The 12,503-nt window shown below is 41.8% G+C and overlaps 1 protein-coding gene across 10 annotated transcripts in view; it reads right to left on the reverse strand.

The window, feature by feature from the left end:
• Positions 1 to 12,503, reverse strand: part of ENOX2 (ecto-NOX disulfide-thiol exchanger 2) — a 237,387-nt gene that overhangs the window by 25,863 nt on the left and 199,021 nt on the right. For all 10 annotated transcript variants that reach the window (XM_012727227.1, XM_012727231.1, XM_012727230.1 and 7 more), the window contains 2 exons: positions 9,693 to 9,905; positions 7,711 to 7,817 (listed from right to left, as the gene is read on the reverse strand). In XM_012727227.1, coding sequence (XP_012582681.1) covers positions 7,711 to 7,817; positions 9,693 to 9,905 — 320 coding nt within the window. The remainder of the gene's footprint in view (positions 1 to 7,710; positions 7,818 to 9,692; positions 9,906 to 12,503) is intronic.

Below are 12,503 nucleotides of genomic sequence, written 5' to 3' on the forward strand. Positions count from 1 at the left end.
TCTATTTTCATTGTTAATTGTTTTATCACCTAACAGAATGCTTGGTATATTTGTGAAATGAGTAAACAGTTGATACAACTAAGTAATTAATTACAACTAGCAAATTGTAAGTAAATTACCTTGCTTACAATTAGTAAGGTAGTATATATTAGGAGAATAATTAGTCACTTAATTTTTCATTAATTACTACTTAGTGATTATACTTGTCAAAAAATTCACTAAAATTAAACTCTTTCATAAATCTAAATCATGCACAAGTCACTTTTCTTATGAATAATACCAGCAGTGTATCATTTAGACCACTAATAACTTAAAAATGTCTTATTAAGGAACATCTCACAATAAAGTGTAAGTAAAATTGGAGAAATTTTTAAAAGCAGCCAGAAAAAAAATGTCTATTCAGGGCAACAATGATTTGAATACTTAAATTTCTTTCAAAAGCAACAAAGGGGACCCTCCTTGGTGGCACAATGGGTTAAAGTGCAGCACCATGAAGCTATCCATAGCCACCGCAGAATGAGTTTGATCTTCGGCCAGGGAGGTGACCCACAGGGAACAGCAGACCTCTCCTGGCCTGCCCGCTGCTCCCCTCAGCAGTGTACTTCAGTATATCCACTTGTTCTGCTCCTCACTCTGTCTCTGGTGAATCCTCTCACCCCTTGCACTCTGGCCTGTACCCCAGTCCTTGTATGCATAAATAAATAAATCTAAACAAAAAAAATGTTTAAAGAAGCAATAGAGGCTAGAAGGCATGGGAACAATATCTGATAAGTACAAGTAGAAATTAAAATACCCATTTCGAATCTATACTGAATTCTATATTCAGAGAAAAATACATCAAGAATGAAGTAAATGTATCTATTTTCAGACCAAATGTAAGAATTTGTTATCCAAAGACTTGCAAGATAAGAAGCGCTGATGAAAGCTCTTCATGATGAAGGGAAGTGCTGCCAGGCCAATGCACATCTTCAGGAAGAACCCTGGGAATGACCGAGATCACAGTGGCAAAATTCACTTTATGGAAAAAAAAAAAAAAAGAAGAAGAAGTACGAGAACGATGCAATCATTTAGAAGCCAGTTGCTACCTGTCAGAGGCTCTGCAGCACTGAGAATTCCTTGCCTCGTGTAGCCCCAATTGTGCCATAACACAGGAAATAGCCAAAGCTGTCTGGCGAAAACTGCCTCTATTTAGGGGGATTATAAATATTCCAAATGGAGTTCTTAATAATTTATGCTATAGCTAATCACTATCTCAACGAATATCCTCCTTTTTCATTCCCTTTACCCAGAAAAATAATGATTCTTATGTCAAACTGAGTTTTCAAAGATAAATAAAAGTACTTTTAAAAATGAGCTACTCAGTATTATCATGGCGATTTAAGAAGTAATAGAAAAATAGAAGTAATAGAAATACTGACATAGCTTCCTCACGTGCTGCAGGAGCCTTACTTAAAATAGAAGAATATAATGACTTGCTCCAGTAAAATGAACTTGAGGAGGCTGTGTCAAGAGAGAGATTTTCTGTCTTATACAAATGCATGACACAGAGAACAATATAGGAATCTCATTTCTAAGAATTCATTCTATGCTAGGCATCTGTGTTTCCGTTATCATCAATGAGCTGTTATTGGAAAGGGGATTATGATGGGGTTTGACACTGGCAAATTCCAATATTGTACAACTTACTGTATCAGGAAAACCGTGGCTCTCTGCATTGCCTAACAAAATGCAGACTGTCGGGGGTGTAAGAGAGACAAACTTAGATTTCACAAATGCATCGCTGAACTCTGGGAAAGTTATTGTGTTTCTCAGAAGAGAAAATTGTGTTCCTTCTGGGGAAATGTCCCAGGGCAGGAAGATCTAACTGAATGTTAAGACATGCCCTGTAGCTGCTCAGCATCCACAAAGCAGCCTTCTGCTTCCAGCTGGGTGAGAAAGCTTAATCTTTCTTAGAAGTAGAAGTTCAATGTCTAAGTGATATAGCTTATCTAGAGGTCTTTCACATCTTCAAAAAAAAAAATCCCTAAAAATATAACTGACCTCTCCGCAAATTTTATATCAATACCTCAAAATGCTTCAGGAACAAGAGCTGGCAGTTCTTTTAGCTGATAATGAAATGAGGGTAAATAAACTCAGAGATAGCTTTGCGCTGTGTCTCCAGTCAGGCAGGTAAAGTGGCAGAGCTTAGAGTCCCTAACCATTAGACAATCCTTCTTAGCTATGAAGAAACTAAAGTCCTTATCATTACTCTTCTAGACCTAGCCAGACCAAGTCACGTGACTGGGTTAAAAGAGGAGGAGAACTTCAGAGGTTCTAGGGCAGCATAGTAAAGTAAACTTACGTGGAACATTTCATACCTTTCATTACAGAAAGCAAGATTTGGATTGTTTGAAAACCTTACCACTAAAACACTCGTTAACTAAGGATTTGTTTTCTGTGTTCTCCAGTTGGATCAAAAATCCCTATGTTGTGAAATTTCATCAAGGTATTTGGGAAATAACTTCAGAATGTATGGTTGAAAGGTGGCGTTTACCAACTGAAGTCATTTTTACCTAATGTGGACATAGGAAGAGGACTCTGAGCCCCTGCAGTGAGGCCACAAGGGGAATAGCCGCCTCCCCCATTTGCTGACATTTGTATCTGGTGCTGAAACTGGGAGTAGAAGTGGCATGCAAAAACATTTGACAGATAGCACATATGCAAATCTCTACTGAGATGGACTAGGCCATATAAGTGATGGTCGCATCATAAAAGCTAAGTCAGTCCTCCTAAAGTCTCTATGCCACTCTCTTGATCACAGTAGATGTATGAATTTTTTTTTTAAAGATTTATTTATTTGTGCATACAGAACTGGGGTGCAGGCCAGAGGCTCAGGGGCGGTGAGAAGCTTCACCAAAGACAGAGTGGGGAACAGAACAGGCAGATGGACAAAGTACACTGCTGAGGGGAGCAGTGGGTGGGTCAGGAGAGGTCTGCCACGCCATGTGGTCACCTCCGGGGCAGGCGGGGATCGAACTCATGCGGAAGTGGCTTTAGCTTCTCAGTGCAGTGCTTTAACCTGCTGCACCACTAGGGAGGGGCAGATCTATGAAATTTTTTACCAAAACAGAGCTTTGAGACTGCTCTATCAGTAACTTTTCTAAAGCTTAGAAATGCACACACTGCTCTCAAGACAGAGGAAATGTATAAAAAGAATCACCATAACCCAGCTTACATTTTTGATTTACCATCAAGTAAGCACATCATCAATCACTGCATGTTAATTACCTATATATAGATTTACTTATATACATCTCATTCATGTTATCAGAAAAGCAAGGTTTCTTATTAAATGTGTAACAAAATTGTACTTACACAGACTTATAACATTAACAGGATACTTGGTGGGGAAGGGGTCATATGAAGGAATGAAAAGAACAGAGGATAAGGAGAGAGCTAACTTAGACAGAAATATGATTCTGTGATTGTTCAATACCATGAAGCCAACTACAAGCACAGGCTCTTAATCAACTGACATGTAATGGCAATGCAATTGATCCAAACCGTGGTAGTGTGTGCTTTGGAGGCTGAAAATCAATAACTAGTGTTTGTACAAATTGGTCCTAAAACACAGGTATGCAGATGACGTGACATCTATCTGCAAACAGTTCTTCAGAGTTTGGAATGGTAGGCCTGGAAATCTGCAAATAAAGTTATTTTAGCGATCACAGTATTTCCTTTTATGAGAATGCCAATATTCGCCAAGTCCCCTCTCCCCTGGCCAGTGCTACACAATCTCCCAAAAGGGAGGACGCAAGGGGTTATCTTCCAGTACCCACTGATATGACTCTATCCAGGGCTAGTTACCAACCTAGGCCTGCTTCTCAGAGAGAGAAACAAGTTTTACATGCGTTTGTGCAAAGAGTTCCCACAACACACAGATTTACCAGTAAAGTGGGGACATGAGCCTTTAGGAAAGGGAGGCACTTTGGCCTATCTTATTGTCTTTTCCAACTGAATAAGCAGGAGCCTCACACACACAGATAACCAGGAAAGTGAACCAGTGAAAAGATGCATTAGCAGGCTTGTCTGCCTGGCTTGTGCTACCAACGTGAGTGCCTAAACTCTCCCAGAGGAGGGACTTTTCCTTCTTATTCCATCACCTCCTCTCTCTCACCAGAGTAAGACAGTGTTAGCTGCTGGCAGAAGGACCATGAGACAAGGAACAGACACTTTATGACAGCAGGAGGTGGCCTTGTTCCCAGAGAAAAATGACAAAAAAAGGTTAAATGTCAAAGAAGTCTACCTAGAGGAAACCCCCTGGCATGTGAGTTTTAGCTTCACACACAAGGTCAAGAAAAGCCAGTCTGGTTGATTAAGTCACCGAGATGCTCTGATTCTTAGTGAGAGGGCTAAGGGCTGACTCAACTGGAGAGGACAGTTGGTTACTTTCCATAGGGCACTTCCTTTCAGACCTCCAAGTTGTCTATGATCATGTGAAAGTAAGCAGAGATTACAAAACAGCATGATGTGAAAAGGTATCATTATTAAGTAGAGAATATAATGTCAAAGGGATGTTCCACTCTCAGTAGTTTAATTCTCAAGACCAAGTTATACAAGGTGGACCTTAATTTAGTCCTCACAGGCAGGAAGAATTTGTTTTGGCTTCTACAAAGTTGAAAAGCACAGCATGAAGCCTGTGGCTCTTGGCCACTCACAGTGACCATGTACTTTATTCTTATCACTGTAAAGGAAGTGCTACTAGAATATTAGGTGGTAGGACATATCATCTTACCATTCTCCACTGGCCCACAGAATGTCCAGTTCACTGACAACTGACAGAGCCACCTTTCCTGAGAATATACGTTTAAAATCCTTCATTTCACAATGGGGATACATTCTGAGAAATGCCTGGTTTGGTGATTTTTGTCACTGTGCAAATATCTCAGCGGGTAACCACAAGACTTAAATGGTAGAGCCTTCCACCCACCTAGGCTTCATGGTGTAGCCTCTTGGCACCTCTGATGCCTATGTGGGCTGTTGTTCACCTAAACATCCTTAAACCCATGACTGTAAATACCTACCAGGTAGGCAGCTTCCACAGAATGACCGAGAGCCTTGATGAATAATATCAATGGAGACTATCTTGTTGCAAAGGTCTTTACCAAAGGGTTGTGGCCTAGGTGAGTTAGTGCTCTAACCAGATGCTGCCTTTCTCCTAGAAAAAGGCATCGTTGTCCTGGCTGGAATGCCTGTGAAGGGCGGGGCAGTTTAGATATAGTCTTCTACCCCCGAAGAGGGACGTCCCTATGTATGTATTGAAGGGGAGGTAAAGGCTTACTATCACTTTTCTACAGTAAGGAACATTGAGCATTTTATTTCAATATTTATAATTTTGCAATAATACTGTGGATACTTTAAATTTAGGGTACTAAAATCCACTCCCCCTTTGACCACTTTTGTTACCCTTCCAACTCCTTGAGAACAAAAAACGATTTCATTCTGCATCACCTATTATAAAACCTGGAATAGAGAATGTGTCCAGTAACCTTTTGGAATGAAATGTTGAACTTTTGTTTGTTTTGAGGTTCAAAAACATGCATTAACCCTAGGATTCTAAAATAATTTTATGCTACAGTCAGTTAATAGCTTCCCCTCTGCTCCTAATTCTTTTTTTTTTTTAAAGATTTATTTATTTGTTCATACAGAACTGGGGTACAAGCCAGAGGCACAGGGGCGGTGAGAGGCTTCACCAGAGACAGAGTGGGGAGCAGAACAGGCAGATCAATGAAGTACACTGCTGAGTGTGCTGTGCCATGTGGATCACCTCCGTGGCCGGGGATCTAACTTGCACCGAAGCGGTTGCGGCCAGCTTGCAGTGCTGTGTCCTAACCCGCTGCCACCAGGGAGGGCTCTGCTCCTAATTCTTAGGTGGTGGTGCAAAGGTCAGGACGCAGCACTGCAAGCTAGACGAAGCCACTTTAGTGTGGGTTTGATCCCGGGCCCTGGAGGTGATTCATATGGTGCGGCAGACCTCTCCTGACCCACCCGCTGCTCCCCTCAGCAGTGTACTTCATCAGTCTGCCTGTTCTGCTCCCCACTCTGTCTCTGATGAATCCTCTCACTGCCTCTGCACCTCTGGCCTGTACCCCAGTTCTGTATACATAAAGAAATAAATCTTAAAAAAATATCAAAATGTTGCTGGCTTTTTATGACCCCGCCCAGACACTGTGCTTATGTTTTCAGGGATTTCTCCCAGTGACTCCCAGATGCCTTTGCTGTATCAGAACTGAGGGCTGTGACTATCCATTTTTTGAACAGGATTTGTTTTCCTCTAAGTGCTCTTCACAGCTTTCAAATTGTTGCCCCACAAAATTTGTCATGTAGTCTCATGCAGGACAGATTAATAGATCATCATCTTCATTTTATAGGTTAGGAAACCAAGATCCACAATGCTTAAATGACTTGCTCAAGACCACAAGGCAGTTTGCTCCAGAAATAAGAGAAGTTTTTAAGTCATGAACTGGCCACTTGCTAACTATGTATTTTAACATTTCTGCATGCCACTTTCCTCACATGTAAAATATGGATATTTTACACTCCAGTTTTCCTACACTCCTCTCCTGTTCCTAGTCTCTCTTAAGCATACATTGAAAGAATGCTATTTACCAGCCTTATGTTTCACAGTCTAGCATCCCTATCCCACTCAATTCTGTAAATCTACAACTTAGCTGTGCAAAAACAGACTGAGAAAGGCTGAATAACTTGCTCAAGGTCGCACAGCTGTCAGGTGTCAGATATGTGTGTGCTCTGAGTCCAGTGTCTTTCCACATCCAGAGGGAGACTCACATAGGTGGGGTGACAATGTGAAGGTGCTTTAGAAAGGCAAATGCCTTACAAACGTGATTTCAATATTAAGGACGATGACAACCTGCACTGATAGAGGTGATGGGCCCCCTGCCGTGTGGGCAAAGGCTTAGAAATGAGGTTGAAAAAGTCGCTGCACATATACTTAAAAAATGACAGAGCTAGGAACGGAGCCACCCACAGGAATGGAAGGGATGGGGGTACACACAACATCGATGCAAAGGAAATCAGTGTAACAAACCTTTCATCTTGGTTTGTAATCCCAGATTCAGAATAGCGATCGAATCACATAAGACATAGTCTAGAGTTGTGCTAAAAATGTCACTGGAGCACAAGCAGAGAGGTGTGTATCAACCATGATTTGAAATCAGAGTCCTCTGATAGCTTTAAAAATGCCACCTATAAAGATGGCTGAATGACTTTGATAAAAGAAGTTTAGACATTCTCATGCTCCAATGTAACACAAGGCAGTTTCCAGCATCAACTGTCAAGCCTCTAATAAGTTTAAGACAGCCCTAATATTACTAGCCGTAGATACACAGGTCAGTAATTACTGTTGTACTCAAGACTAGCTCACTTAGAGAAGTAAGCCTGCAATTATCACAGCTACATTTTCACTACTAAGGTTTCTATCCAGCAGAACGCATTCCAGACCACACGTGCTCATTTATTACCCTCCTGGCAGCAGGTGGTCTGGATACAGTGACAGGCTATAGAACACATCTTAGTGTTTCATTAGGGCTTCGTTGTGCCCATGAGAGCTTGGCACTATTTAATTCTGGCTAACCTCCAGATCAATAACTTGTTAAAGAAAGAAAGTGCTCCCTCTCCCCCCAAGGGCTACTAGAGTGAGAAGTTACCAACCTCAGCTTGTTTGCACCAAACGCTGATGTTTTTACGCTGGGCTTTGGTGAAGTGGTCCCAGGCCTTCTGCTTGGAGGCGGAATGGTACACAGCAACTATCTGCTCAACTGCAGCATCAGAGAAGCAGTCAGATCAGGCCAGGGTGTCATACAGGGATAGCAGGAGAGGAGAAAAGAAAGAGAGAAGCATTAGGTTTGTTGTGTCTTCTTGTTTTGACACCATGAGGCTGTAGTTGTGCTCTGGAAAGACTATTCGCTTTGGGGTACCATGATTTTACAGGAGAGTCAAAGGCAGAGACATCAACATGCTGAAAGACAGGAATTCTGAATGGTCTGGAGTGACATGGTGACTGCAGTGTGCCTACAGGGAGTCTGCATATATTGAGGCAGGAAAGGCAAGCATGGCAGCCAACGTGACTTAATACTACGCACTCTGCTGTTAACAGCTCCTTTTGGCCTTTGGCGTCTTTCCTAAACTAGTCCTCCAAACTGAGCCTGGATACTTGAAAAGAATCAACTTTCTACTCTTCTGAGTTATGTTTGACCAGGGTCACATCAATGCCTAAGATGAATGGAATGTATTTTAAGTCAACCTAAATAGGTTTGTTGACTGGAGAAATACGTTTTATGGAAGTATACTGTGCAAGTATTGTCCAATGGAGCATTTTTCAGGGTTTCTTAAAATGTCAAATAGGGAAATGTGTATAACTATGTGGGGGCTTGACTTAGCCAGCTCAAGAGAAGGGAAGCTTCTTTACTAATGATTTAAGCACTTACAGTCTCATGATGTTTGCTGCTCTGTTTATCAATCGACTCTGAAGTCCTAAGCACATGTATTTTCTCCTCCAGGATTCTATGCCCACATATACTTTCAAAAGGAAATGAAACAATTCCTCCTTAATCCAAATAATGTACGAATCAAGTCTGGGAAGTCAAATATGAGGACAGTGGGTCGTAATAGCTAAAAAGAAAAAATCATACAAATGCACCTGTATTCTTACAGTAGATACAGTTCCTTACTCAAAAGATATGGGGAAAGAAAAACTTCAGAATTTTTCTCATCTGTCTCATTAAGAGATTTGGATATGAATTTCTTTTGGAAAACAGCCATTTCAGCAGCTTCCCATTCCACCCCAGTGTCCCTGACACTCAGCTAAGGAAATGTCAAAGAAATGATACTGAAAACAAGGGGAGGTATAGCAAGTTTTTTTTTTTTTAAGATTTACTTATTTGTGCATATAAGAATTGGGGTGTAGGCTTGAGGTGTGGGGGGTGGTGAGATGATTCACCAGAGACAAAGTCGGGAGCAGAAGAGGCAGTATCACAGAAATGATACTGAAACCCACTGCTGAGGGGAGCAGCAGGCGTGATAGGAGAGGTCTGCTGTGCCATGTGGGTCAGCTCCCTGGCTGGGGATAGAACTCAGGCTGCAGTGGCTCCTGACAGCTTCATAGTGTTGAGACTTAACCACCAGGGAAGCCCCAAATCTGATTTATATTCAATCGCCTTGGGAGGACTCAGTTACATTTGAGTACCCAAAAATCATATTGCATGATAAGCATGATGAAAATCTGAGCAAAGACGTTCACAAGTGCTCATGTTTCATTCTAACTTCAGGATTGAGAACCTCAACTCTCCAGGGAGACCTGACGCTGCTTGGAACTCACTTTGAGAACAAGCAAGAGGGAACGCACAGGACCTGGGACTTCGTGTTTCCAAGGAACTGCAGTCGATATACCAGAGAACATGACAATAGGTGGTGACCCCACATAGCCTGTGAAACTGGTGATGGACATTTGGTGACACAGGGAGAAGGCACTGCAGTGACGAGGGAACCCCTGCCCTTGGCACAGGAGGCCCTGTAGGGTGGGGCTCTTGTGTGGAAAAAGTGGTGACTTTGTGATAAACACTGCCTTCCTCCATGCAGTACAACTCTGTTGCCTGGAGAACTATATTTTATGGAATAAGTATGTTTATTCTCACATTGAATGAGAATTCCGGAAAGGGCTTGCTTGAACTTCTCCTTCGCTTCTTCCATGTCTTTCTCATGTGCAGCTTTCTCGTTTACCAGGCGGCGGATGTGGCTGTTGGCGGACTGGATCATGGAGTAGAAATTGTTGGCGCTGCGGCGGTTCACCTCTCCTCGCTCTATCCAGGTGAGCAGAGTCTGCACGGCTTCTGAAAATTTGGAATCATCTGAAAAGGAAAATCTATGTTTAGGATCCTCAAAAGTAAACAAATCTCAATCTCTTTTTCCAACACGTGGTCAGGAGGCCGCCATGGCTTTTGGGCAGTGAAATGACTTGCAGAAGATGAGGAGTTGAGTGTGCACACAGGCAGCAGACCCAGAGAAGGAATGAGCAATTCAAAAGTACTCAGACTCGCTGTCATCTATGAAGACTTTTCAGAAAGGAAATGGTTTCTTTTCTCCTTAAAAACTTTTCTTTACTGATGTAGTCTCCACATTTTGCAAACATCTTAACCCCTTGATGGTGTATGCGCATATATGTGTGTTATGCATAAATTAGCAGTGCAATAACTTCAGAATTCTGTAAACCCAGTTTTTAATAAGGAAAAATAAACTTGAGTCTTGAGTCTAATTTGAATTTGATGGTAAGTTTATCTTGGGTCTGTGAAATTGCTGGAGGAAGCCTTAAGAACCAGTTAAATGGGCAGCTCCTTACGTATTAACCACTTACATTTTTGACCTTTTATAACATCACTCTTGCATTCAGTCCACAGCTCCAGGCCTTCTCAGTTCCAGTCACAATCTATTTTGATATAATTCATTCTATTTTGACATTTTTCCATATCCTGTTTCTCTTGCCTGAGGAGTCCTCTAAATAGATTTCTGCAGCTAGTCAGGAGTTATTCTCTGATGCTTAAATAGTAGCAACAGCTATTGCAAAGTTTCTAGCTCAGCTTTCTGAGATAGCCACAGACATATCTCTGTTGCTGTCAAAGACTCCTGAGAGAGAAAGTTCATTCACATCCCAATAAAGGCTCTAGGATTCCACATACTTTCAGGTCTGAAACCCAATGCCTAGTGGAAATATCTCCCACTGCAATTTGAACTTTTTGCCTCTCGGCTTTTGGCAGCACACACATACGCAGACACACCTCTTTGTGTTTGCACTGCTTTATCGCACATTGCTTTACTGTGCTGCTTAGTGATTATGCTTCTCACAGACAGAAGATTTGTGGCAACCCTGTGTTGGGCATAGCAGCGTCACTTCTATTTGTTAGCAACACAATATTTCTAAATGAAAGTGTGCAGTTTTGGGGGACATAATGCTGTTGCATACTTTATAACTCTACTTCAGTATAAATGTAACTTTTTTTTTAAGATTTATTTATTTGCACATACAGAACTGGGGTACAGGCCAGAGGCTCAGGGGCGGTGAGAGGCTTCACCAGAGACAGAGCGGGGAGCAGAACAGGCAGATCAAGGAAGTACATTGCTGAGGGGAGCAGCGGGCGGGTCAGGAGAGGTCTGCCTCGCCATGTGGTCACCTCCGGGGCAGGCGGGAATCGAACTCATGTGGACGTGGCTTTAGCTTCTCAGTGCTGAGCTTTAACCCGCTGCGCCACCAGGGAGGGCCAAAGGTAACTTTTACATCCACTCAGAAACCAAAATATTCTTGTAAACCACTTTATCGCAACATTCGCTTTACGGTGGTGTTCTGGAACAGAATCGCCAATATTTCTGAGGTGTGTCTGTAATGAGAGGTTGGCCTCCCTATTAGAGCAGCTTTTTATCTCATGACTTTCATGGGTCTACATCACCAGCAAATGAACAAGCAAGTCGTAGAACTGGCATCTTACCAATGCTTTCAGCCTTTCTAAATATTCAAAAGGCTTCACAATTTCTGTGTCTCTACTTTGGACCCTGTTTTCTGCTCTTCTCTTACATGAAGACAAAAATCAATCCAAACAAAAGATTTCTTAAGTGTATGCTCCCTGAGGCTATATGGTGCAGACGAGTTTGGTGAGTGAAACCTATTTGGAAGTGCAATTAGCAGACTCTTGCTGAGCCTGGAGCCCAAGCAGGTACAAAAAGGCATATTCTAGAAGTGGCTTGATGTCATCAGTGTGATTAGTGAACAAGAATACTCACTCAATAAAATCAAATACATTCAGATGATGAAAAAGAGTGGATTTGAGCTACTAAGAAAGGCAATTTAGACAGGACAACTAATGTTAAAGTAGCAAAACGACTCTAAGAGTGAAGCAAAGGAGAATAGAATCAAAACAAAAGAGAAACCAGCTGATTTACCCATGTCTAGAACTCTCCACAGTCATCTTGTGAAATACATTGGCCATCTGAAGTGATTAAACAATCTTTTAATTGCTGGTAGCTAAATCTTTGGGCAATCTAAGAAAACTGTCCACTCTGACTACTCATCTGTAAAATAAGGATTTTTTTCCCCAGAGTTTTCAGGGGTCATATATCAAGTTCTCTTATTTCGATTCACTTTGAGAATTTAAAATGAACTTGTATCTACTGTGTAAGGGTGTACCTACAGGCCCCAAGTCATGGATCACAGCTAAAATTCTCTGACATAGAAATCTTGTTTTCTACAAATCACCTACTATTTGGAAGGAAAAATGCCATTCCTTGGGGCAGGGAAGGAGCAGAGACACAGGAGGAAAGGATATGTTTTCGATTTCTTCAGTTACTAGGTCCACCTTTCCATCTGCAAGGCCCCAACAAAAGAAATCCCCAGAATCTGTTAGGGGAACTTCAAAGGATGTCTGCCAACAACACAAATATATTTATCAAATTTCTCTAAA

The sequence above is a fragment of the Condylura cristata genome, unplaced genomic scaffold (genome assembly GCF_000260355.1).
Source record: "Condylura cristata isolate star-nosed mole 26May11 unplaced genomic scaffold, ConCri1.0 scaffold00019, whole genome shotgun sequence".
In the NCBI taxonomy this organism is placed as follows: Eukaryota; Metazoa; Chordata; class Mammalia; order Eulipotyphla; family Talpidae; genus Condylura; species Condylura cristata.